Here is a 27,587-nt window from a genome sequence, read left to right as displayed (position 1 = left end):
ACACAGTAAGTAATAACCCAGAGTTATCAATTGGAAAATAGATTCTACTAACATAGAGGATACGTATCTGCCCAGCTCTTGTGCTGTTTAAGGCTTATTGTAAATAAAAAGTCTGTCTGTGTGTCTTTTATCCGGGAACTAAATGGTCTGAGGTGGGGAAGAAACTTCAGGTTGGGATCAAAAATGACTACCACATGGTACAGCCACAAGGCCCACCAGGATGGAATTCACTGCACCAGAGCAGAGCTCCCCATGCCCACTCCAGAACATACTGGCCAAGTCCATTGGGTTTCCAAGACAAGACTGAAGCCCAAAACCCACTCCTTTTATCCCCAAAGGCAAGAGAACCGCAAAGAAATCCAGTTGCTTTCTCTCAACTTGTGAACACGCAGACATGATTTCACGAGGCCAGAAAAAAAAAAAAAAAAAAAAGGATTCTCTCTCTGTGTTTCAGTTGTGACTTTTTAATAGAAGTTGGTTCGAGTACAGGCATTTGAGTTCCTCAATTAATTTCCATCTAAATGAGGTTTTCCAAAGAGAACTAGTGTTTTAGCTCCATTTGGACTTAATTTGTATGACAGAAGCCTCTGTTTCTGCAGTTCCAATTCATCTGGTAAGTCTAGCACTCATTACCTGGGTGATAATTCCCCACCACAGACAGCAGCACCCAGAGCTGAGAGATGGATGGGTTTCCAATAGCAACCCAGCAGGAGGGCTGGTCCCCCTCACTTCCCAATACCACTCAATAAATAGGAGATAATAAATTATTAAGTAAGCCATGTTCTGAGGACAAGCTCACATCATGGTATTTACAGTGCAAAATGACAACTGCCAAAAAAGAGAGAACAAAACCACGACACCAAAACAGAACTGAGTAATGAAACAAAACAAAACAAAACAAAAAGCTAAAAACCAAAAACCAAAACCAAACCAAAACAACAACAAAAAAAAACCACCCAAATACACAAACAGAAATAAAAGTTAAGGACAGAGGGATGTCATGTGTCATGTTGTCACTATCATTGGCTCATCAGTGCAGAACGGAGAAGGCGTAGCATTCTTAAAAGTGTTGTCCAATGATGTTGTGTTTGGCCAGAGTGTCTCTGGTTCTGGTGGTGGTGTCATACGTCACCCAAAAAATTTTTCTCCTCAGCAGAGGGAAAACCAAGATGGGGCACAGGTACCCATGAGACTATTCAGAATATACACAGAAGAGGGTGAGGGCAAGGGAATCTAGTACAGGACTGAGGGTGTGGTGCGATTGCCAGAATCCTTGTCTAATGTGCATGAGGTCTTGCACCTACCCCTGGCACCATGGAGGAAAACGCAGCAGAAAACAATCAAACAAACAAACAAACAAACAAACACAGCCAACGTTGGAAGTCAGCTTCCAGAAAGACAAAACTCACTGCTTTCTTCAACCTTTGGTAGCATCCCAAATCTTCAAGCAAACCCTTTTGGGAGAGAGACTAGATCAAAGAAATGTAGGGATTGGGGCTCTCTGAGACCGAGACCCAAATCCCTTTCCAACAGTTCCATTGTGTTCTACTCCTGAAAAACTGAGTCACCCCAAAGGAGGTCTCAAGGAGAGTCTGGAATGTGTCCCAACTTGGGTGGACATGAATGGTCTTTGCTGGCAACCCCGGGTTAGGAATTCAGGTGCTATTTTTAGCTTCTTCTCGAGAATGGGAGCCTCCTTGCAGCATTTCAAGATTCTTCTCCTCCCTGAGTCTCCAGGATACCTATTTTGTTTGTTGCCTCTCTCACATCTCAGTCTGGAAATATTTGTCAACTACTCCACCTCACTTGGTGGGAACAATGGCCCACAACAAGGTAACACTTAGCCCCATTTCACTCCTGTAGAGCTCGCCCAGCACAGAAGGTCAAGGAGCACTGGCAACCTGTTGCTTCACCTCGGTCTAAAGCTCTACCCATTTTGGATGTGGGTGGTTGAACTAAGCCTTCACCCTTAATAGCCAATGCCACACAGAATGCTAGTTGCTGTACAAACACAGCTACAACCCACTTTCAAGTGGTGGTATTCTCTAGGAGCAGAAAGTTATGAGAGTACAGTGAGTGGATACACCTGAGTGTGGTGGCTCTACTTAACCAAGTTTATCAGTGTCCTGCAAAGAGTTCTATGTTTGCTTGGAAAGATAAGCAGTATAGAGGAGAAAGGGAATGGGGGATGAGAATGAAGGAAGAAGGAGGGGAAGGGGCAGGAGGAGGGAGGGGGAGGAGGGGGAGAGGAAAGGGAGAGAAGGAAGAGGAGGGGGAAGGGGAGAAGGGGGAGGGAGAAGCAGGAGAGCCGTGTATTTTAGCCTTAGAGGTATCTAAAGAACCTTCTGAAAACTGTTCCCAAGGGAAGAATATCCCTTGGCTGAAAGCATGGCTGCCATGTTGATGGGAAGAGTCAGGGATGTGCTGGAGAACCCACAGCTGGACCAGGCAATCTGGCACTCCCAAGGCCCTGGAGAATGACTTCTGAAAGGGCAAGAGCTCTCTGTAGCCAGCAGGCAGAAAGTCACTGCCAGTTGGTTAGGACAGGACTGAGAAAGGTCTCTAGGTCTTAGATCGCAGCATGAGCTTAGAAGTGACCTTTTGGGAGGACATCTGGCTGTCACCCTCTGTCTGTATTTTATTTTCTAGTTTCAGAAGTAGCTTTGTGCTGTCCCTAATGGAACAGCTGATGATCATAGCAAAAGGAGGTTTGATTTGGGTGGCAGGTTTCCCCCAGGACGGCCCGTGCCCTCTTCACAGAACAGTGTTTGCCTACCACAGACAACGCAGGTAAACTTTCTGATCTCAAAGCTAGATGTGAAGGAGAAGCAGGTAGGTGTAACTTACAGGAAACCAATCGGTTCTGCTCATAAAAAGGATTGGATCCCTTCTGCTGACATTGAGATTCTTGCCTTTCCTTCGGGATATGAGTATCAGTCAAACATCATCAGAATACTTTGTCTCATCAGAATGATACTTTGTCTCCAAGAGCAATGCTAGTATCAAACTATTCTTACCCTCGAGGTTCTCCAACCACAAGGGAATGGCTCTATCATGCATGCCGTAGGAGACTGGCCATCTGGACAAGACATAATACTCTGACTGTAGGCAATCATTCAAAGAGTCCTTCACAGCTCTTTAAACTGTGTGTAGCTTTACCCGCTAATGTCAGGCTCCAGCCCTGAATTGAGGATCATGAGCTCTGTGGCTGACTTCATCTTTCTGTTATCTCTATGCTAGCAGTGAAGCAGGTGTACATGGGGTTGAGGCACAGGCCCAAACCTCACTGACATCAACCTAAATGATATAAGCTTTGGGATGGGTACACTTCTGGGTCCACCCCAGCATATTGAGGGCTTAGAGCATTCATGAAAAAGACCAAGATGCCTCTGGCCTCTCCCATTGCAGCCATAGCAACAGGTTAAAAAAAAGAGAGATACACAAATAATTTAGAAGATTCCACCAAATACACGCATGACCACATATTAAGGTACACAATCTCGGGGCTGGGGATTTAGCTCAGTGGTAGAGCGCTTACCTAGGAAGTGCAAGGCCCTGGGTTCGGTCCCCAGCTCCGAAAAAAAGAACCAAAAAAAAAAAAAAAAAAGTACACAATCTCTCGGAATAAATACACAAATAAATAATGAAATGCCGCTAATGGTGAGGAAAGAGAGCTCATCACATAAATAATAAATAAATAAAAAATAAATAAATCTAATAAATAAAAAGTTTGCTAGGAGCCCCGGGCAAAACGGTCCCCCTAGAGTGGTTTGAACGGAGATAGTCTGTGTCTTCCGGGCAGGCTCCTGCCTTCACAAGCTGTCCTGCTGGGAAGGGTTTTGTGGCTCCTGGAAGCCTTTGTCTCCGTGAAAAAGATGAGGCTTCGTTGACTTGGTTGGCATCCTGGGTGGGGACAAGGGCTATTTACAGTAGCTGCACATGCCCTCCCGGGGCACCTACTCCTGTGCCAGGCACCTACCATCTGGCCTCCCGTGGTGTCTGCATAGGCATCCACAAGTTTGTGTTAGTGGAGTGTTGGTCTGGGCCAGAAGCCATGATACAGTCACTGATCCTCCTCCTCTCCTGATGGACGATGAACTTCTCTGGTGCTCACTGGACCCCCAGGCACCATGATAGGCTGGGAAAGATTGGTATGGGGAGATCACTGCTTTTATGATGGAAATTCCCACCCTCCCACCCCCCCCATATGTTTTTCTTGAGGCAAGAAGGATAGGTAATGCTGTCTGTCCTTGCCACTATCCAAAGCTGGGAGAGAAGCTCTTTCTCCATGTGCCCTGGCTCTGCTCAACTGTTGTCATCACAAACTTGATACCCACATGGCTCAGAGAGCCAGGCAGCTGGTGAGGGGGATGCCCAAGGGTTTATTTTAAGGACCATCTCTCTTGCCTGCCTGTTCCCAATATCTTCTGCAGGCAAAGCAGCTGGTGGCATTTATGTGTCAGAAGGCAGCTTACTCTTGCTGGCCAGCCTTGGGCGGGAGGGTACTTCTATACCCTTCCTATGCGTGGTACTCCTTAAGTGCAATTGGGCTTCCCTATGCTGACCACAAACTCAGAAGCTAGCAGGAGCCTGAGACAGGGACCATTCAAGTCCCTCTGTCACAGACTCTCTGAATCTGAGTCTTCCCCCCAACAACACTGATTTACAATGCAGTGCCCTGTCTCGGCAAAATTCCTGAGAGGAAAAGAGAGTGGTCTTCATGTAGGACAGCAGGTGCCAGGATGCCCTGGGTAGAATCCAGGGTGTGGCAGTCTGGGCAATGTGGAGGGGGCTGGCAGGCGCCAACTGGAGGGCAAGGGCAGACTGGCTGGCGCTGGGGGCTGGCTGCTGGCCACAGCACTGAGAATGCTCAACAGATGGTCCCGTGGAATCAAATTTGTGCCAGCTCCTGGGGATGAGGCAAATTTGGGAAGTAGGGCTGTAGCCCAAGGTATGTGGACGGTTCCACTGTCTCCTTAGTACCCCTGTGATGTCACAGGACCCTGTGTAAGGGCCTCCATAAAGCTGGAACCTGCTGGGCTTCCTTCCTTGATGATGCTGACCTACTAGGAAGGCAGTTGACCCGTCTCTTTGAAGTTATACTTATAGAGAGACCATTTCCAAACTTCCCTGAAACCTATTGCCACCAACACTAACATCCTCCTCCCATGCTCGTGTCTGACCTCTCCTAGCAGGACCCAGGAGCTGGAGGTAAAAGCTCTGAGCTCTTATCTTGAATTTCAACCACCCTTGATCTCCTCTTTTCCCAACACTGGTTCCAAACTTTGCAGCCATGAGACAGAATAAGGGAGGAAGGTGGGTGGTGTGGGTGAGGGTGGATTAACCCTGGCCTCTAGGAGATGCCCTGTGAACAGTAGATGACTGGAACAGAGCCATCTCCATATCTTGGCCAGGCCCAAACTTTTGAGTCATGGATCCACAGTTGGCCCTCCCTATCTGCCCCGGTGAGCCCCAGGATGGTGCTGGTAGAGAGGCTCCTAGCAGCTTGGCAAAGGAATAGAAGTCCCTGTCTCCCATGCCATCTTCCCAGGACATGAGAGGACAGGAGCCAGGAGCATTCTGTATCTGTCACTCAGGAGATGGTCTGAAGGGCAGGTAGTAAAGGAGACTGCAGAGTACAGAGGGGGGTCCTCCCGGTGGACAGAGGGGTCTTCCCGGAGGGCAGCTGGCTCGACGGAGGGCCTTCGCTTAACGCCTCGTGCTGGCATAGCTTTCTGCTGAGCTGTAGCTCAGGCTCCGGTTCCGACTGCGGCTCCGGGAGCCCAGGCTGAGGCTGCGGGAGCTGGAGCTGCGGCTGGTCCGCGTCCTGCTCCTGGTCTGGCTTCGGCTGCTGCGGTTCCGACTGGGACTCCGGCTCCGGGAGTAACTGCGGCTAGCAGAGCGGCTGCTGCTGCTGCTGTACCAGGAGGAGGCGCTGCTGAGGCTGCTGGAGGAGGAGGGGCTGGGTCGGTAGTAGGGGATGGGGCGTTTGCGGGCACTGTAGAGACCAGAGATAGGAAACATGAGGATTCATTCTGCTCCCAGGGATCCCCAGTGCTGCCCCAGACAAAACAATATCCTTCTATCTCCCAGTCTCTTAGTGAGAAAAAGGAAACCAGGAAAAAAACCTCCAAACCACAACAAAAAATACTCTACCTCTTTTTTACCCCCACCTCTGGTAGTTCTGAGACCAAAGGCCCAGCTTAATCCTGCTCTAATTCTGAAAAAGTGATATCACTTAAAAAAAAAAAAATCAACAAATCAGGCTTGGGGATCAGAGTTCCCAGCTAGCAACAGCATCTGCATTGCCACTTTAATTGAAGTTTTGTCTTGCTATTTTTACTTTTGCTAGAACTTTCTATTCCTAGTAGGTCCCGCTTCTAGGCAGAAGAGGCTGGTTTTCCACTCACTGTACTATATCATTACTTTTTAAAAACAAGTGCATTCGGGAATGTGGGGGTGGGGGTCGCTGTGAAAAAGAAGACACTAATTTTTAAGAAAATGATGTACATCCATGAACAGTTAGCAGGCAGCATGGGTGACAGGCGACCAAGATGCTCATGGATGCCCAGAAGCTAGGAAGAGAGGACAGGGACTATTTGAGCAGACAACTCCATCCATCACTCTGGTACCCTGGTTCTTATTCTGCCTCCTGGTCCTCTCCAGGAAGGATACCAGTGTTGCTTCCAGGATCCCTGCTGATCTCTGGGATTAGTGAAGATATCTAAAAAGATAACTTAATGGGGGTGGAGAGGGGGCGGGGAGGAGGGGAGGGGGAGCAACATTCAGCCATTCTCCCAGCTTTCATGGCCTGAGAAATTCAATATCTCTCACACCCTTTGCGCTCGCGCTCTCTCTCTCTCTCTCTCTCTCTCTCTCTCTCTCTCTCTCTCTCTCTCTCTCTCTCTCTCTCTCTGCCAACAGCATTTCTCCTCAGAGACCTTAGCTGTCACAGGTCACACTTCCACCTCTTTTGACCACTCAGTCATTAATGACAGAACACAGTGTGTCCGGTGTTTAAATTTACAGAGCGAGGTCACCTTTTCTCACTCCCTTTGATCTCCTCCACGTGACATTCTTGGGTGCGATGCCTTGTTTTGTGGGCAAAAAACGGCCTAAGGACAGGAAAAGGCTCTAGATGCCCCCAGGAACTGGGTCTTAACTAAAAATCTTTACTCGCCTCAGCTGTATTGGAAATCCCAATAACGACATTTGTACCATCTGAACGTGGTTAAAGGTATGGTCACGAATAGTTTAATTTTAACCTGGCATCTGAATATTTTAGTGTATAGGACTATCTCCACCAAGGTCAGGCTATACTACTAGGCCAATGCCTTGCCCTGTGGAACACCCCCCTAGGCTACACACTATTCCTCAAATCGGCCCGTTGTCTTCCCTTCAGTCTCTAGGACAAGTTTGGTTCACGTGCTGTCCGGGTCCCAGCCCCACTTCAGGAACAAATTGGAAGCTTGATAAGATTCCACACTAGGAAAGGCTTTGAATCAAATATCATTTTAGGGGGTTGGAAGGGCTATTCTGGAGCGCCCCGCCCTCCAATCCTTAAGTCTAGTTTCAGGGAGGCAAAAGAAGATTTAGTCAGAGCCATCAACCATATGGACAGAAGGGAGAAGGTTGGAAGCCACAATGCCGGCTCTGGGGTCTCACCTGGTTATCCTCCGGGCCTCCAAGTGGCTTGGGGAGTCTCTCCGGCGCTTCCTCATAGGCGAGTAGGACCTTCGCCTCCTGCGTGCACGTTCTCGGGGCTGTGGTTCCTTCTCACCATACTTTGGGTCCCGTTCCCTGAAGGGGTACAGCAGCGGGACAGGGGAGGGGCGTGACTAGGTAATTAGGGCTGGGCTGGCTTTTCTAACAGGTGCATGCTGTGTGAGACTCTAAGCCATGTCCACTGAGGCTGGGCTTTGCCAGGGGCCACAAAGAAGACAGAGAAGGGAAGATGACCCATTCTGGGAAGATTCTGCTTCCGTGAGCACCATGGGGGTGAGCTGGGCATGAGCCAGAGAGGCGGCCTTTTGATCATGCATGCGTGCACGCATGTGTGTGTCCCTTGGCAGAAGCACAAATATTGGTGTGTGAGGAGGAACATATCAGAAGGCCCTGGGGTGGGCAAGAATTGAGGCTGTGAATAAATGGGCAAAAGGACACAAGTCAAGTCGGAAAACTGAGCACCCGGATGTGAAAGGATAGTATAATAAAGGGCGTATTGCCACTCTTGATTGGACAAAAAAGATTTCAAGAATTCCTGTCTCTACCTTTGCTGGGAGAGGGCTTGGGAGATTGGTACAGAAAGGCAAGGCCAAAGGGATGTGGCTCAGGAGGAGCGGGGATCCGTTCTGGTTGGGGGTGGTGGTGGTGATACCTGCTGGGGCTGTAGCGGGAGTAGCTCGGACTTCGACGAGACCTGGAGCTTCTGCTAGGTGGGCTCCTCTTGCCAGACTTGGAAGAATAGCTGGGAGAGCGAGAGTAGGACCTGGGGAAGACAGAAGAGCCCCTAAGGAGCCTGCAGCCGGCAGACCTGTTAGGGTTGTGCCACCCCCTAAGGCTCTGTTCCTGGGTGGCGCTCTTTTTCTTTGCTCAAGTCTTATAAAGGGACCCGTCCCTTAACCAGAGAATGAAATCTCCTCCTTTTCATGTAATTGATAATAATATGGGCTACACCCTGTTATATAGTGAATGCTTATGGTCCTGGCCACGTTTTATCTGTGTGATCTTGGGTAGGTGATTCCAGTCCTCTAGGCTTCCACTTTCTCCTCTGCAAAATGGGGTGATGTTGTCAACCCTACAAAGCGAGTTGTAAATCTAAGAGTAAACCAGTTCTCTCTCTCTCTCTCTCTCTCTCTCTCTCTCTCTCTCTCTCTATATATATATATATATATATATATATATATATATATATATATATCTCCATCCAATAAGCCAGTACAGAGGAACAAAGACCCAGGGAGAAGATGTAATTGTAATTGATCAGGGTCACACAGCTAGTGGACAAATGAATCCAAGAGTTTCTGGCTACACAGTGCTTTTTGCCTTCTGTAGATTACAGTAGTCCCTCCTCTCTAAACCTACGGTCTTGCTTTTTTTCTGTGACTTCATGAATGGTTTGGGGGGAGAAAATGAAGTGGCAAATTTTAGAAACAACTAAATCACAAGTTTTGCATTCCAAATCATTCTGAGGAGCACGTTTGGCATGGGGATCCTGTTTCACCCTGCCTAGGAAACAGCTTTGTGCAGAGTATCCGTGCTGTATGGACTACTTGCCTGTTACTAAGTAGCCTTCTTGTGATCAGATCTACCATCATTGCATTGCCTGTGTGCAAGCAATCCCTAATTACTTCTGGTTCACAAGAAAGAGCAGCCATGCTAGTAATTCCCACACGTCAGAAAGCTATGGGTGCATGTTTGCCTTAGGAAGAAAGGATAAGTATCACCCATTCAATAAGAAAGAAAATAATTGGATGCAGAGTGCACTGAGACTATGGTAAGAACAGAGGTCTCTGGGTAACTGAAGAAGAGCAAAACTCGTGTTGATTTCGCCGAGGTCCCTCGAAATGGAAGTATTCCCATCATAGTGCAAGACAGGGGCTTAGTTACAAAAGGAGATGGGCAATGTTATTACAGGGCTTGGCACTGATCCAAGGGTTGGCTACAGGCACCCATCGAGAATAAAGACTGTATCTTCTGTGGTCAGGAAAGAGGAAGGGTAGCTCTTCACGTTGCATCCATGCTCTACCTCTCTTGCTACTGATGGTCCCAGTCTTAAGGAACACCATGGAGGAAGGAATGACTCATTCCTACCAAGTACAGTTGTGCCCAACCCCCCTAGAAAAGTGTCCTGCTGGTTAGCTCTTTGAATATGCATTGAGAAATCTTACAGGAAAACAATGCAAGTGTTGGCTTTGAACTAACAAAGGAAACAACTGTGTTTTGATTAGATAGTTGTGGAGAAGAACAGCTAGCTTGCTGTTGGGAGTTTCTGTTTGAAGAGGGAAGCTGGGATCAAGGAGGCATGGGGTTTGTATTCGATGGGATGTCCCAGTTTCCTGAGATCATGCGCCTGTATGTTCTATGACATAGTTATTCCGTATACGTTAACCAAGCAATGCCAAAGACTGTTGACATTGTTGACATTGAGGGTGAGACTATAACAACAGCTGCAGTTCTCCTCTCTCTCTCTCTCTCTCTCTCTCTCTCTCTCTCTCTCTCTCCCTCTCTCCTTCTCTCTCTCTTTCTGAAATGTAACTCTGCAACTCCCCCCACTAGAGGAGAATCTTCTGGATGAATCTTATGACTTACTACGGCTAATAGAATAGCAAGATGGACAAAATGGAATGTTACTACAAGCTGAGAAGTAAGGAAGCCTTGTACATTGCTGTGTTCATTGCTGTGTTCTCTCTCTCTCTCCCTCCCTCCCTCCCCCCTCTCTCCCCCCTTTGTCACTACCATGCCTACAAGCAGAAAGTCTCCTAGTTGATGAGAGACAATACAGTGCAGAGACCACTAATCACTGGATGACTTTCAATTCCCAGCCCCCAGCCAAGCCACCATCTGGTCAAAAACACAAGAGGGGCTGACAATTGAGCTAGCCTGCTGAGCCCAGCACAAGTCTCTAATCCACAGAGTTATAGCAACTAAGTAAACACAATGTATCTGAAGGATGGGGTTGGTTACTTTTTCGTGCAGTGAGGGTTAATTGATACTCAGCTCCTCCTCATGAATGGTCCTTGTGTTCTAAGAGCTTCCACTCCCGGGAGGAACCAGGGGCCCCCCTCAGCCAAGCCTTCTTATTCTTTTTATTTGCCACATAAGGAAGCAGGATCTCAGAGACATTGGCTGTCTTAACCAAGCCTGTCAGCAGTACTGACTGGAGCAGGTACTCAAAGTCAAATCTGACTCCTCTTCCCCGTGGGGCTGAGGGTGCGTGGGGCTGGGGGTGCGTGGGGCTGGGGGTGCGTGCATTGCTAGTTAGAAAACTCCCTGCTGAAGATGGACAAATGGTGGATCAAATGTCAAAGACACACTCACCTTTTTTCAGAGGAGGTGGACCGGCTCCGGGTGGACCCGGGGGAGGCTCTGGGATTTGGAGACCTGGATGAGGGACTGGAGGACCGAGTACTGGTGTAGGAGGAGCTACGGGAGCACTCTTTAATGGGGGAGCTCCGGGCTGTGGATGGGACCAAACTAGACTTCTTCACCTCTGCGCACTGGAGACATGGAGACTGAAACCCTCTGCAGGAGGAAAAACATCTGTCGTTACCCAGCCACCCTTACTCTGGGGACGCCTTGACCTGGCACTTCCTCCCCCACATCTGCCCAGGCCACAGTGTCCTCCGTTCCTCTTTCCATGCCCCCAACCTCCTTTCAGGGATGGCCTGGCAGGTGTCAGATTTAGGAAAGACCTCACAAGTAGATGGATATTTAGTCCAATTCAGCCTCCCCCAGGTAAGGGACACGTGCCACACACCACAGGGGCTGCTTCAGAGCATCCCAGGGAGCCCTCACAGTGTTAATTAAATAACATCAAATCATGTGGTGAGAGATTGCCACCCCTCCCCTTTCTTGTCCTTGTCCAGTCCTTCAGCTTGCGTGAACGAGAAAGCCCTGGCTGGGTGCTCTCGGTTTTTCAGCACCTCTCTAACACTTTGTAATCTCCACACGCTAAGGGAACAGGCCCTGAGGTCAAGGCCTTGAGCAGGGAACTGTAACTGATCAGAGTTAAAGACACTGTCTTAATCATAGTATCAGAGGTGCTTTCTATACGGGGAGCTTTGGTGTTTCAGAAAGCGATTTGCATTTCAATACAGAAAAGGCCGTGATATGACTACGATAAACGAACCAACGTGAATATAGTTTTTGAAAAGAAAATCAAGAAAGTGACCTGAGGTTAGCTTAAGTTTGGGCAACTTTGATGTAGCCCATTTTGCAGATGGAGAGATTGAGACCCCAGAAGAGATAGATGGAGGCTTGTTTATAAACAGACAAGAGGTGGGGGTGGGTCTGTGCCTTACAGTCTGTCTTGTCTAGGGATGTACTGAACCCCTTCTGAGGTCCTCATGCAGGCATGCTTATGTCAAGATGAGCAGGAGTCAAGTTCAAAGGTCAACTTCAAATCGCATTGGTAGAGTTCTGTAGATTCATGACAACCTCTGTTCACCTCTTGTCCTGGCTCTTGACCCTAACAGGCTGTTCCCTCCTAAACCAAATGTCCTCTTCTGTTCTTTGCCTTTAGATCTTAGGACGTGTTGGCATGCAACTCCCCTTGTCACCTAGCTATTCCTTTACCCATGGTTCTGGTTTGACCTGAAAAGCCTCTAGGACATTTTCTCTCCTGCCAGTCTGGGTTGAGGGTCTCCTTTGTGTTGCCATGGTTCCTCCTGCCTAGCCCTCCTCCCATTCCTACACAACGCCTTTGGTCCTACAATTCCAGGTGTCTTTTGCCCTGGATATGGAGAATTGCCCCTCTGCAATATCCTCACACACGGCTTGTCAAGTGTCACCTTAAAGTCATCGTCCGTGTCTCAGGTTCTTCGAAACCATCATTCCCTTTAATCCTCCCAATAGCTGTTTATCTAGCTCTCCCTTTATGACCGAATTACTGAGGTGGCTCAGAAGGACTAGTGACTCATCCAAGGTCACTCAGCGGCCCAAACTTGGATCTGTCTGGTGGCATACCCACGTGCCCGTCACCACTCCAACCCCTTTCCCTCTGTGTCTGTGGTGCCCTTGGTCTCCAGCTCATATCCCTTAGTCCATATTTATTGAGCCCTTTGTCCAGAGCTGGCAGGGCATAAATACCCGTGATTTCACCATCATTTACTTTCTACGGTGAAAGGCTGCTTCTAAATTATTTAATTGGGCTGTCTATGTATATCAAATTAAGCAGGTAACGGCTATATATCTCCTGGACGTGGAATCTAGTTTTAGAGACGGGCCTGCATTTGAATGCTGCTGCTGTTGTTTGCTAACTGAATTGGTCTGCAGGTCTGTGCCTCGATTTCGCTGCTTCACAAAAAGGTTGTAATAGTGATATGTGTATAATTATATACATATTTATATAGTATATATTATATACTATAATTAGTGGAGACACTAATTTGTGGGGGAAAGCTGTTCACAGGAAGCATTGTTAGCAGTGTCTAGCATGTTATCTGGCTTAATAGATGTTAATGGATTTTAAATTAATTAATACTAATATTGTTATTATCATCATCACTTCTCTTTACTTTCTCTTTGTTTTACTTTTACTTCTCTTCCCTTTCTCTTTACTCCCTCAAATGATAGCCCTTTAGTGTGCTAGTAGTTATGTGGCAACCTTCCTCTCCCATACAGGACCGTCACCGTCTGCTTTCAGAGAGGTCGGACCTTTGGGCTGACACAACTCTGGCTCCCATGCAGGGATTGGCAGGAGCTGAAGACAGGGATGTCCCAGAGGAGGCAAACCAGAGGCCAAGCTACACAAAGCCCCAAGCTGTTGGTCCACATTGGAGCCCGGCTAGGTCTTATGTTAGAGATGAAGGGTGCTGTGTCCTTGGAGAAGCTAGCTGCCAGCTGCTTCCACACTTGATCAGCGTGTGGCTGTCATTTGGAAATCTTGACCACTTAGAATCAAGGTGGACTTGAAGCCCCAGCAGGAGGAGATCCCCTGGGTTTCTCTGGGTAGAGCGTGTTAGCTGACCTTCCCTACTCGGGTATCTGCCTAGTGAATTATAAACTGGAGACAAGGGGCCCACCATTTTGACCAAACTGAGTGTTGCCATAAGAGTGTGTCTGGTAAGAAGTTGAGGCATCAGTAAGGGAATGAATGGTGTAGATTAAGTGACCAGTGAATTTAAACAACCGCTTCTGTGAGAGCACATCTAGTGCTTAGTGTTCCAGTGTGTATTTTTTTTTCAGATTCTTTTTATGTGTCTGTGCGTGTGTGCAGTATGCGCATGCATGTGTGTATGGATATGGTTGTGTGTATGCGTGGGTACTAGCTGATGCCAGAGACAGCCTCCGTCACTCCCCTCTTTCTTCAGTGAGGCAGAGTCTCTCAGTTAAATCCAGAGTTTACTGAGAGGCCTCCTCTCACTAGGCAGCTAGCTCCAGGGATCCCTTGGTTCTGCCCCCAAAGGAAAAACATGGGTAGCAAGCAAAGCGCCCAACACAAACTTCACAGTGGCAGCTAGGTGTGTCGTCATGAATAAACTTTATTTTGGAGCGCTTTAAATGTCAGCCTGGCCTCCAAGGCCTCATCCGCCATACCCAACGTCCCTCAACAAAGGAGTCCATGTATTAGGACTGAGGAGACAGCATCTTACATCAGCATCCAAGGCCTACCCCACACTCACACTTGGCGTTATAGTTATCCCATGACTTTGGGTGAATCCCTAGAAGTTAACTCATTAAGATTGTATTGTGTGTTATAGTTTTCATGACCATGTCATGTTCTGCCAGTCATCTTCCCTCTCTCAGACAATGCAAACCAATATTTCACATGAAAAGTTCCATTATTTTCCACAGGTTCGCATAACTGGAGTCGTGTGTGTATGTGTGTGTGTGTGTGTGTGTGTGTGTGTGTTTCTTTTGTATACATTGATAGCATAATTTTCCTTATATTTTAGAGCCAAATAATATTCTAGAGTCCGCCGAGAGGCTGCAGACATGGTTTGGTGATTGAGAGCACTGGCTGCTCTTCTAGGGGACCCGAGTTCAATTCCCAGCAACCACAAGACAGTTCATAACCGTCTATGACTCCAGTTCAAAGGGGAGCCGACACCCCCAATCAGATACATGTAGGCAAAACACTGATGCACATAAAATAAAAATAAATAAAGAATTAAAAACATATTCTAGAGTCTGGATAAACTACAGTTTATTTACAAACAACTTAGTTGCCTCCAACTTTTAGAAATATGAATAAAACTATTATAATCATATAAGTGCAGGGTTTTTTGGCGTGAATATGTTTTTTAATAATTCTGGTAACTTCATTATTATTATGGTACGTTTTTAACTGACAGTGACTTAGATGAAGCTAATGTTAGACTTTCCCTGAGACTCTGTAAATTGGCATCTATCTGCTTCCCATCCCTCCCTCACTGATATGGGTGGACACTGCAGCTTTTCCTGCCTTTTTCCAGAGGTTCTAGCTTGTAGCTCAATATTTACTCTGCCAGAGACTGGTTTGAGGAGGCATGAACTGCCTACGGTGGGCCAAGGAGAGCCAACAGTATCAGATTAGGTGTTTTTGCTAAGATTTTTGAGGGGATGGGGTGGAGGTATTCTTCTCTTTGCTGGCTAGAGAGACAGGTAGTTACCATTTCTATAAAAGCTCAGGGAGGGTCTGCTTGAGAAGCCACCAGAGGCTGGGAGCAGAGCTGAGAGTTGCAATTCAAAAAATAAAGACCCAGTAGCAAATTTTGAGCCCCTGGGTCGTGTGTGTGTGTGTGTGTGTGTGTGTGTGTGTGTGTGTGTGTGTGTGCTCGAGCGCCCTTGAGAGTACTAATTTGAATGGGATGTCCTGTCTCCTGCAAATAAAGACACCTGGGAAGAAAAGGGGCACCATAAAGAGACAGTGAAATGGTGCCTAAGATGGGGGCCCGCTCACCCCTAAATACACTGACCTTGACTCACTGCTCCTGCAGGCGGGAGAGACATTCTCTAAGACAGCCCCCTTGTTCTGGGGGGAGGATGTGGTGAAGGAGTTCCCTGAATCGGAAGTGTTGCCGCAGTTGAGGTCCCGGCTCTTGCTCAGCTCCCCACCGGGGCTCCCCTTCTCCTGGCCCTGAGACCTGGCCGAGCTGGTTTGCGTGGAGGGCGGCGAGGACGTGTCATTGCCCGAGTCGTACTCCTGCGAGCGCCCTCGGGAGGCGGCGAGCGGGCTGGCCGATTTGCTAAAGAGATCAGCCGTGGACCCCGACCCAGAGATCTGAAAGCAAAAAGACCCGTCGGACACTGCTGAGCTCCGGATTGTGTGTCAGTAACCTAGAATGTTAACCGTCATGAGTCACTGTAACGAAAGCAAAGAGAGAGGGGAGAGAAGAGACGCCAAAAAAAACAAAAGCACAAATTCCTGAAAGAATTCCACAGAAATAGGAGATCTTTAGATCTTTTTTGTTTTGTTTTGTTTTGTTTTGTTTTGTTTTTAAACCCCCTGCTATAAGAACTGGAAGATTTAGGAGTCATGCAGGGAAAAGGCATGCGATTCAGAATAAATGAAAGGAAAAGGAAATCATACAAAAATGTAGTCTCCAATAAACTCAAACAAAAGAGATAAATCAATAGAAAGGGGGAGTGGTGTAGACACCCTAAACCTCAAACAATAATCAAAAGAAAGGAAAGGGGAAAAGGGAAGAAATAAATGAAAGGGGCTATGGGCCTCAAAAATTATATCTTGGAAATTAAAACCATAAAAGGCAAAGGTTTAAATTTCAGCCAAAAACCTCAGCTAACTCTCTCTCTCTCTCTCTCTCTCTCTCTCTCTCTCTCTCTCTCTCTCTTTTCCTCTCTCTCCCTCTCTCAAAAGTTGCCTGAATAAAATCCTGAAGAAATGTCACATGGGTCAAAGAAATAAAGATGAGGGTTGGTGTGTTTTTCTTTCTGTCTTCCTTCCTTCCTTCCTTCCTTTCTTTTCTCTTTCTTTCTTTAAAAAAAGTCACGGTCATAAACTGATGGTTCAGCAGTTTCCAACTAAAGGAGTCAAGAGAGGGAGGGGCAAAATAAATGTAAAGTCATATAGTCTGACTGAAAACAAACAAACCAAAAAAATAGTAACAATAATAACGATTTAAAAAAAAAAAAGAGTCTCTACAGGCATTTGTGCGCGTCCTTCTCCCTCGTAGGAGGAAGCTAAGCATCCTGTGTGGCTTCTAATAAAGTCTCTCATGTCTTTGCGGATTACATCCACTTACCAAGCAAGGACTCCTCCTTTAGTAGGAAAGGTGTAAGAGAAAGGGAAGAGCGGGCAACGTGAGTCCATCAACAGAGTCGTAAATGACAAGAAAAAACACACACCTTCCTGCACAACGTTAACCTTCGCCCTGACCTTTGGGTTTGGGGGGCTCAGCGCTTTGAGCCAGTCTATATCTCATACCTCGCCATTCCCTTCCTGCCCAGGTTGGATCGGGGGAAACTTTCGCTGCGTGGGTACCTGAAGCTACTGTAGAGACCTGCGCGGTTACTTCTAGAGGACACCGGAAGGGAACTCGTGATCGTGATTGGGGCATTTAGAAGGACACATCAGGGGTCGCTAGAAGAGAGGCCTCGGAGTCCTGCCTCCGCCACTGGCCTAGAAAGACTGAGGCTTTAGGAGGCTGTGAACAGTGAGCTCTTGGGAAGGGAATTCTATGCTGAGAGTATGTTTTTCTTCAACGTTCAGGTCAGGCTGTGGCTGAGAGGACACGGGGAATTTGCTTCTGGTTCCTGGCTGCTGTACCATACATATTTAATTGTTGTGGGCAAAAGGGATCCTTTCCTGAACTGTGCTGGCAATATATCTCTATAAGGAGAAAAATTGTGGGATCTAGGAGACACTCCCTGGAAACCTCTCTGGGGCTCTTGGGATTCCAGAATTCTCTGTTTAAATGGCTCCCGAGCCTCCTTCTGAGATATACATCTCCTCCACAGTTCTGTCTTCCGAGAAGTGCCTCAAGTGGGCCAGTCTGGGCAGAATCTGCATGATCGTGCTAAGGTGTCCAAGTGGTCTGTCACACTGCTACATAGTGTCAGAGACAGGAAGCCTGAGACCTTGGGGAAGGCTGTCTCTCACTGCCATTCTAGAGATTCTGGATTCAAAGATGACTTTCATATCACCTTGAAGACATATTTGCCAAGAGAGGGGAACATACTTTATTAGGCCTTGTTTACTTTATTTATGAGCATTTAGGTATCTTGCTTAGTATAGATGCCCTGTTGTCTGGCCCTGAGCCTTATGTAGTAGAATAGGCTTTCCTATTTAAAAAATGAAAATCTAATTTCCCCCAACTTTATCTCTTGTTTCGCAGACTTGCTAGAGGAGGGGCATGTGAGCTCTCCTAAGAAACCACTTCCGCCTTGAGGGGAGATGTGCACACCCGGACCTGATTATCACAGAGAGAACACCAGCAGTTTGGAATACCAGATCCAGGGACTAGGAGGCAGGGCTTTCCTTACTGTTTCTCCCAGAAGGCTTTGCACATGGGCAAAGTAATGGTCTAGCCTCAGTAAATCCTATAGGCACGGTGCAGCCTCTGCCTTAAACACATCATGTTTACCTGGCTAGCTTTGCCCTGGAGATGAGACCTCAAAATAGGTGGCAAGGTGGAAATTTCTGGAGCGAGAGCTCATTTTTTATAGAATATACATGCTCTGTTCCCATTCAGCTCCTTGTAGATTGGATACCATTTCTTTCCCACCTCCTGTACCCAATCATTCCCTGACCATTTCCTTTATCCCCTCTGTAGGGAACAGGAAATCACCATGACAGGGAGCCCAATCTGAGCTTTTAGACTGCGGTTTCATCTAAGGAAAGGATCAAGGGATGTTTGACCAGGAGTGAATGGTGGGGTGACCAGCATATTAGAAAGGAAGTCAATCTTGGAGGGAACAAGGCTGGCCGAGTTCAACAGCAGGTACCTGAGAGTTCAGGGCTGTCTGGTATCTTTCGACTTGCTCCCTGGGGGCATCTAGACCATTTTTTTTCTTTTCCAAGAACTTTCTCTTGATATTGACTACAGCCTAGAAGTATTTTATTTTCTTGAAGTGTCATGGTTCCCTGTGAGGAAAGACGTTGAGTACCAAGTCTCTCTTGGTTGATTGCTCGCATATAGAAGGGGCCCTTGTCTTCTGTGCACGCTCATCCCCAAAACCTGAGCCCACCCGGATGTTTGCAGAGTGTCTCTCCCTGGCCACGACGTAATGCGCATATGGCTTGTGTGTTTGACCTGACAGCATTACATAGGCTAATGCTTTTCATCACCAGGAAATAGAGATGAAGTCCTACTGCGATGCTTTCACTGGGCAAGAGCACCAGGGTGCACAAACATACCGGCCCCTCCCACTTTCTAACAGTTCGGTTCTTTTGGTTGACATAAATTACAGCGTTCTTTACAAACCTCTTTCATCTACTTCATAAACCAACCCGAGATCCTCACCTATCACTGGTCCATGCTTCCCTGAGTAGCCTCCCACAGTCCACACTGAGCAGCACGATTTTCTTGGTTTTGCTAACACAGGCCACACCCCCATTCCCAGGTCATTTGCATATCCTGTTTACTCTTCCTTTCTCTCCCGCCCATTCCCTCTGCTCACTTAGGCCGAGCCAGCACAGCACTCTGTAATCAATTAATTCAACCTTTCAACCAACTACTAGTTCCAGATTAAATGTCAGGTTACTTAGTAGGCCTAGTCACTTATTGGACCGTCGGTCGGTCTCTTTGTCTGCTTGTTGAGGAGAGGGGCGGTGCCTTAGCAGAATCCTCTAGTGCCTGCTTCCGGGTAGTTGTTCAGCAAAAGATGCTAAACAACCTAAGGTCCTCCATGGTTCCTTGGGAGCCTCAGGGGCTTGGTCTTTGGTAGCGGTGCCTGTGTGACCAGGAGATGGTGAAATCTGCTCGGATAGTTAGCAACTTTAGAGAGTCGATTCCTATCATAATGAAAACAGCTCCATAAAATTCCAGGGGTTTTGAAGTCAATGTAAAGCTGCATGTGTTAAGCCACAGAGAACCTGGAGGGACCAAGGATTAAGTCTGGACCATGGCAGAAAAGGGGTTTCCCCTGGGTGTTTCTCTCCCCCTGATTCCTCCCTGGCCCTGGGCTGCAGGAGAAGCGCGGAGGCTCACCTGCGCATTCCTGACAGCATCCGCTCCAGCTCTCCAGTGAGGATTTTGAGACAGACAGAGCCTCCCTTGGGAGACAAGCTACCGTGGCCCTTCTCAGTCTTTTACTTGCTCTGTTACTTTGAAAGGTCAGCCAAGCCTGGAAACTTGTACACAAACAGTTGCTGGCTTCCATTTTTGGCTAAGTCCCTCGGGCTAAGGGAAAATTTAAAGTCATCTCTTTGAGCCACACAAGTCAGAAACCGTGTATCCTGGTCTCCGGACGTAAAGCAGGCCAGTTCGCGTCACTATTGAGGGCTCAGCGAATGGAGGTTTAGTGGGGTCTCGCGTCTCATTTGCTTCATATGACATTGACTGCATCGTCAAATGCCCCCATTTGGCATCCCCCCCACACACACATATTTGTCCTATTAGAGGACACACTGGCGAGGAGAAAGGGGTCATCTGAAGACATTTCTATGGTTCACAGGGACACTGTTCTGTTTTATGCCTATAGGTCTTGGTAGACTGTACTATTTCAGGTAGGAGGAATACGTTAATAAACCTGTCATTGGAGACATCTGTGCCCTTTAAGACCCTCCCCTCCCCCACCAGCCCCAGACTCCATCTTTTCAGAGTGTTCAGTTCACTCTAGAGGAGGGCTGGAGTCGCAGTGGGAGCAGTGAAAGGCAAGGCTAGCACTGGGGTGGGAGGGGGTGGAGCTGGGAGACTGCACGTTGTCATGAGTGGCAATGGAGGTGTCGGTCTTCTGGCCTTTGTCCTCTCATCTCTGAACATCCCCATAACTAGATATCCCGCCACGGCACGCACGATACAAGCACTCCCTGCTCAACATTATCACGGCTGGATGGCTCCTCGTTTGGCATTGTTGACACACGGTTGAGTTGACCGCCCCCTTAAAACCCATCTTTGATGAGCTCTTCATCCGGTAGGGATGTTTATGTGCACAGTGACTCTCTGATCATGCATAGCTGGCTAAACAATGGCTCGCATCTCTCACAGATTCATGCTATCCAGGAATAATGGCCATCTAGTGTTCTCTTCTTTGGGATGCTCTCACCTCGTCCTCCACCTCAACCTTAATTCTTCCTGTTCTGTCTTCATACAAGCTGATCTGTGGCAAATTGCAGAAATAAAGCAAAACCAATAACCAAACAACCAAACAACCAACCAAAAAAAACCCAAAAACCCTTGAGCCCAAGAGTTGGTCAATTACCAAGTAAGACAGTCTTATCTAACCCGGAACCCCAGCAACTGAGGGAAGAATTTGAGAGCTAATGGTTTGTTTTGAGAGATGATGAAAGAAAAACTTGTAGAGAAGAGGGAAAGGGAACCAGATGAGCAGGGGCTTGTAAAAGGTATACTGTCAATACACAGTGGGCAGTAGAGCCCAATGCCAAGGAGGACTTTGGGAATTTGGGTGGAATATATATCACAGACAACATTAACCCAAGAGAGGGTGGGCTAAGGACTTATGGGATACTCATGGGAAAGACTGTCCTTAAGGGACACTAATCCCTTTCTGTGTTCAGACTGCCACACAGGCAGGCAAAGTGGGCCTTGGCAACCAGAGGATACCATTTGGAAGCTGCGAGTCAGCTGTGTGCCCTGAATTAGGAGAATGGGGGGGGGAGGGCACAGTGTAAAAAGTGTTTTGCTTCAATATATCAAGTTGGTCATGGAGACCGGGCAAGCCAACTTGCACTGTGACAAGCTAGGCTTTCTTTAGCCTATTTAGCGTGTTTGAAAATGAATGTGAATGGTCTTCCATTGTATCCTGAGCAGAAGGGGTTCACACGACAACCCCTCTTCTGGTTTTTTAAGATTTATTTATTTATTATTAAATATGAGTACACTGTAGCTGTCTGCAGACGCACCAGAAGAGGACGTCAGATCCCATTACAGATGGTTGTGAGCCACCATGTGGTTGCTGGGAATTGAACTCAGGACCTCTGGAAGAGCAGTCAGTGCTCTTAACCACTAAGCCATCTCTCCAGCCCCCTACTTCTGGTTTTTATTGGGCAATTAGATCTGGGCCTATATTCTCCCGAAATGCTCAGCTTCAGAGCAATGGAAGCATTGTTTTGGGCCCTTAGGGTCCTCACTATTCACATATAGTGGCGGTGGGGCCCTTGAGATATTTGAGATCTTCTGCTCTAAAAGTCCCAAGGCCTCGGAAGAAAGATGGACAAGCACACTTGCTCTGTCTCCTTTTGGAGCTAGGAAATGTAATGTGTATCTTTCCTATCTCAACCCTTTAAATCCTTGTTGGACTGTTGCCAATCAAAGGGACCAGGAGACAGAGGCACCAAAGCCACAATCAGACTCCACTGTGACTCTGGGTCATACGAGGTAACCCCAGCTACTCACTTATCGTTACTATTCGTGCATATGTACATGCTGCTAGAACGTAGAGGTCAACATTGGGAGTCTTCCTCAATCACTTCCCACCTTAGTTTGGAGGCAGGGTCTCTCACTAGAGCATCAGTTCAGTTCCACTGACTGACTAGGAAGCCCCAGGGATTCTCTTGTGGCTACTTCCTCAGGACTGGGGTCACAGGAAGGCACTGTAGCACCCAGCTTTTCACGCGGGTACTGGGTATCAAACCTGCGACTTCACGCCTGTGTGGCAGGCACTTTACCAACTGAGCCATCTCCACAGTCTATACTCATTAACATCATTTGGGGTAACTGCTTTTAGTGAATTTGCGGCTGCTGCAGGGAGAGGCTGACAAATATCTCTCCTTTATCCTTCCATCAGTCCCGAAGACATAAACCCTCAAAATTCTTTTCTTCCTTTCAGCTTAGGAGTCACAAGTGGGCTTCATCTCCATGCTTCTTAACACACTCAATGTTAACACTTGGGGGTTTTCTAATAATTAATTAAATCCCCTCACTGGGGAGCTCCAGCTCCCCAGAGTTTCTCTGGGAATACCTCAGCCCTCCAGGGGAGCCGGCACGGTTATTTATTGTTTTTGTTTCGAATCATTATTTAATCAAGAATGGAGAGGGGGGAAAGGCAACCTCTCACTTACACTTCAAAATTTAATTTCGGCTGAATTCCGAAATCAAGAGGCAGCTCGGTCTAATAGGTTACAAAAATACAATCAAGAAGAGAATTTCAATTAAACTGAACAAGTCCCATTTACGGGGCTTCAAATGGCCCCATGGAGAGCGTCAGCTATAAATTTCTTCTTGCTACTCTGCCATACGGGGAGCCGGGAAATCTCACATGCCACAAGGCAGAGCATGCAGCTAGAGGGTCCTGTTCGTTCCTTAAGAAACCAATCCCTTTGTTTCTCTAAGACAGCGGGGCCATCTTCCTGGGTGACATTCCTCTTTCTTTGACACTAATTAGGAAGACAGCAAAAGAATGGACTCGGTGACCTGATGAGGCTCATCTGGGAAGCAGGGGAGGAGAGGAGGAGGAGGGTTGGTGGGAAGAGATTGATTTTCGGAGGATGGAGAGAAGACAGAGTTCTTAGGACTGAGGTACCTCTAGGCCATGCAGTGCATCTGACACTGGGCAGGGGGAGGTAGCTGGCCTCCTTGCCCCTTCTCTGTCAGGAGGACTCTGAAAGGAATGACCCACTCCCAGCTCCCCCTTTTTCAGAAGCCTCACCCAAAGTCTCCCTGTCTACCGGCTTCCCAAATCCTCCATATAAACTTTGCTGGATATCCCTCCCAACCCCCAACTCCCAGCCCAGGTTGGAAGGAAAAAAGTAAGCTCAATAAGTGAATTTTGCATCCAGGTAAATTTCATTCAGTCTAAAGATGCATTTTATCTTATTCTCCAAGGTAATGTATTTCTCTCTGCCTCTTCTGCTGGCAAAATGTCTCTTGGCTGATAAGAAGAAGAAAAAAGAAAATGGGTGCTTCTTTCCTTACGCAGAAAAGACTGTGCTGTGTCACTTCACAACCCAGAGTCCCCCAGTGTCACCTCCCTGTTCTGGACTGTGTCTCCTCTCCAATGCAGTGAAGAACTTGGGTGCTAAGGTTTCCCTTTCTACAGAGCGAAGGGCACGTTTCTATCCACTCTCTCCCTAAAGGTTGCTGTCAGGGGCACTGGTGGATTCTGAGGTCATTGCTGGGTTTATTAGGAATGAGTCATTAAAAAGCTTCTGTGGTAATAAATCATGTTAGCGGTCACCATGTGTGTGATGTCAGATTCTAAGCGTTGACATGAGTTTTCATATAACAGATGCCTGGCGAGTGGTAGGGCTGCATAGTTGTTTTTGTTTTGTCATTGCTATTTATATATTTGTGTACATGCTCATGCTCATGTGTGTGGAGGCCAGAAGTCAACATCAGGTATTTTCCTTAATCATCAATCTCCACCTTATTAGTTAATTGATTAATTTTATTTTTGAGACGGAGTCTCTCAATGAGCCTGGAGGTCAGCAGGTTAGCTAGACTGTCTGGCAAGAGGCCCCAGTGACCCTATCGTCTCTTCCTCCTCCACCTGCTCTGGGGTCATAGGTACACACCATTGTGCTTGGCTTTTAGGAAGGTGCCGGGGATCCAAACCTAGGTTTGGGGTACCCGATGGAGCTGCCTCTCCTGACCTTAATGCATATTTTCCTAAGTGAATAGATACCTTGACTCACAGCATCATCATACCAGCCATGTAACTAGGTTAAGATAATTATCCCAAGGTATAGGTGATGATATTCACATGGGTAAGCACACAGCTCTCCCGCTCAGGCTCCCTGGCTTCAAATCTGAGTCTCCACCACGAGGAGCTGCCTCTTGTCACTCTGGGCCACAGCATCCTCATTCTATAGAGCACGTGCTGTGCCTGCTCTAAAGAAAACATGGGGCAGTGACTCGTGTCAGCCATCACAGACACTATTTGGTCTTCCTCACTTTACAATGCACCTGAAATGGTCTTGGGCAGACTTCACACTTTCCCTCCATCTGCTGGCATCTGTGTAGCATGTGGCCCACAAATGGCCTTTGGCCCTGATTACAGTACAAGGAGGAGGGAAGGGGTGGCTTGACCTTCTCCTTGGTTCTGATTCAATCCTCTTTCTAGATCCCCTCCACAGTTATGAGAGGCTTGATGGAGAATGTCCCCACAACAGAAATAGAAAGGTCTCTGCTAAGCCCCTGGGGCCACCAGCACCACCAATGACCTGTCTACCCTCTGCTGACATCAGTATAGCATTTGGTCTCTGCTGTCTCTCTTCCCTCCCAGTTGTGTTACCTTCCTAGGACATTCTGTTCCCAGAGCCTCACTTTCTCCATCTGCCAAATGGGGATGATAATGGTACACACCTTTAAGGAATGGGGGAGGGGTAATTATGCAAATTATGTGGGGTGCCTACCACTTAACGATATTCCATTTCCTTCTCTATGTGAGTCATTTAAAATCGATGAGTCCCACCCATCCTTCAGTGCCCAGCTCAAATATCATCTTATCATAAATCCCTCTCAGGCATCAAGACAGAAGTGTAGCACCTCCACGACATAGTGTGCTTGCTCCCACCACTGCTGAGCGTGATACTCTGAACAGTCACTAACTGCTTGAGTGGTTAAGTATACCCCATTAGAAGGCAGACTTGACACCGAAAGGGATTAGCTATTCTATTGTAGTGTCAGGGGAGTGTAGAGAAAGTGTCAGGGGAAGGATAATTGGCTGGCTGGGGATGGGATGAGGCCGCAAAAATAAGCTATTTACCAATCCGTGTGCAATCATTTGACTGTTTTAACAAGCACAGGAAGGAATGGTGGCTACAGCCATGATCTTGCTCTAATTAAACTGACTGCTGGGTCTCTGAGATGCTCAGTGACGAAGCAAGAGAGCCACTGGTCACCTTTAACCAACCAGGGTCCAGTTCGGAGTCAGGGCCTTCATTTGCACAGGCATATATGCAAGGAATTTCCTTCAATGCTCCTGCTCTTGGCTCTAGGCATGAAACATTGGGGCTGGGGCAAAAGAGGCTCTCAGAGCTTATAGAACTTCAGTTTTCCTTCTCACTGGCTAAATCCTGTTCATAGTTTTCTGAGCTTTCATTCTTTATCTGCACTAATCCTGATGCATTTTCCTGTCAGTCAACCTTCTGCCTCATCTCAGCGTCCATCCTTTGTCATGCTTGTCCCTTTCCTCTTGTCACCTCATCTGTGTTTTCTCTTATCAGGTACAGACTTTCTTTCTTGTTCATCAGATGTCCAGAGCAAAAACTGAGCCTAACCCTTTATAGATCCTCAGTAAACATGGAGACTTGAGGAAATGGTTGCTGGGTGACTCCTTGCAAATGGCCCTGCTGTTCTATCTAATGGAGAAAGATCTTGGGGCTAGAACTCTTGAGAAACCTGTGATGTACTTGGAATCTTCTCGCATTTCTGCCTTTGTAATGGAGAAAACAAAAGGGCCAAGCACAGAGGTAATGTGGAATCAGAATTTGGAGTATATTTAATGCTTTCAGGAGCCAGACAACCTCAAATGGGGTGAGTGCAGCCATCTTGGAGCTAACCAGTATTTATGATGGAAAGGTAATCCTGTAGGAATCAGGATCATGACTCTTGTTCCAGTTTACCCATTGGCTTACTCAAAAAAGTTACTTGGAAGTATACTTTTGTTATTACTGTGACCTCTGCTATTGCCTCTACCTCCCTTGCGGCTGTGCCCATGATGTTGTTGGCAGCACCAACAAGCATTGTATAGCATTTGCCTCTAACCAATTGCCTTCTAAAATGTTTATGTACAGCTAGTCACGATGACCCCATGACAAGCTTATGAACTAGGTCTCACTAGTTGTCTTGTTTTTCAGAATTTGAGGAAACAGAGACACAGAGAGGTAATGTGACTACCTCAAGGTTCCACAGCAGGAATCTAGAATGTTATCCAAGTTTTGTTCCTAAACCAAGCACTGGGCTAAATGATTGCCTTTTGAAGAAGACACGGTATATATGTGTGGACATGTGTGTGTGTATGTGTGTGTGTGTATGTGTGTGTGTGTGTGTGTGTGTGTGTGTGTGCGTGTGTGTTCGCACAATCATAATGCCCGGTTTTGTTTTTTAATAACCCCACCTTGCCAAAGCCATCATTACTCTCTTAAGTTTCTCCATTTTTGTCCTTCATAACCAAGTTGTTGGAAAAGTGATGAGCTCTTAAGGCCTCTTCCTTGCATGTGAAAATGAAACTTTAAGTTCTTCTGACAGAGGTTGAACTCCTGGGGAATAAGAAGGCTCCTGGGCTACATGGAGGCACTGGGGCACATTGAAGAATCTGGGGTTCCTGAAGCAGCCACCAAGAGCCTGTGTTCTAGAAAAGAACTGTCAAGTGCCAGTCTGGTAACATCACTGGTAAGTGAGAAAAGATAGATGCAGTTTTAGGCAGCATCTTCACACATATAAGCTTCTTAGGAAACCATTTCAGATAGGTGAGAAAATATGTTAGGTTTTGCCACTGGTACATTGTAGCTAAGGTCATTTGGGGCTACTAGGTAAACTACCATAGGCACGAGTACCTGGGAGACTCAGGAGTCATAGCATACTTGGAAAAATTGCTCTGTCTCTCATTGCTCATCATTCAAGTTTACTTATAATTTTTCTATAAGTGAAATAATCACACCCATTTCCCTGCTGAGAAATCTAAGGCTTGTGGTGGGTTAGTTGATTAGTAAAGACTCAAAACTTGGCCCCTGTAGTCTTTGCAGCACATGAGATTTAGGGCATTTAGAGATGAGAGAATGCTAGTGCATGTGTGTGGGGCGGGGGCCTTGACACTTGCATGTTCTCAGTAATCACAGACATCTTGAAAGGAGGTACTTA

General features: G+C 47.1%; 1 protein-coding gene and 1 long non-coding RNA gene across 3 annotated transcripts in view; one reads left to right on the top strand and one right to left on the bottom strand.

Moving 5' to 3' along the window:
- Positions 1-448: 448 nt before the first annotated feature.
- The window catches only part of Srrm4 (serine/arginine repetitive matrix 4), a 159,922-nt gene continuing 132,783 nt past the window's right edge, over positions 449-27,587 (bottom strand). Inside the window, exons 9-14 of one of the 2 annotated variants that reach the window (XR_015634130.1) lie at positions 15,621-15,925; positions 11,041-11,244; positions 8,378-8,488; positions 7,666-7,800; positions 3,614-5,998; positions 449-3,499 (exon numbers count right to left, since the gene is read on the bottom strand). Coding sequence is in view for 1 of the 2 variants with exons in the window: in NM_001346306.1 (NP_001333235.1) it covers positions 5,710-5,998; positions 7,666-7,800; positions 8,378-8,488; positions 11,041-11,244; positions 15,621-15,925 (1,044 nt within the window). In the remaining variant the exon portion in view is untranslated. Of the gene's footprint in view, positions 3,500-3,613; positions 5,999-7,665; positions 7,801-8,377; positions 8,489-11,040; positions 11,245-15,620; positions 15,926-27,587 lie in introns of those variants that run through there. The other variant, NM_001346306.1, reaches the window with a different exon arrangement.
- LOC120095997 (uncharacterized) lies at positions 5,122-14,844 on the top strand. The gene is made up of 3 exons (XR_015634379.1): positions 5,122-5,211; positions 13,345-13,625; positions 14,619-14,844. It is a non-coding gene; the product is annotated as an uncharacterized LOC120095997 (long non-coding RNA).

Source organism: Rattus norvegicus, chromosome 12 (genome assembly GCF_021556685.1).
Source record: "Rattus norvegicus strain SHRSP/BbbUtx chromosome 12, alternate assembly SHRSP_T2T, whole genome shotgun sequence".
In the NCBI taxonomy this organism is placed as follows: domain Eukaryota; kingdom Metazoa; phylum Chordata; class Mammalia; order Rodentia; family Muridae; genus Rattus; species Rattus norvegicus.
This window is presented reverse-complemented; position numbering and strand designations above follow the sequence as displayed.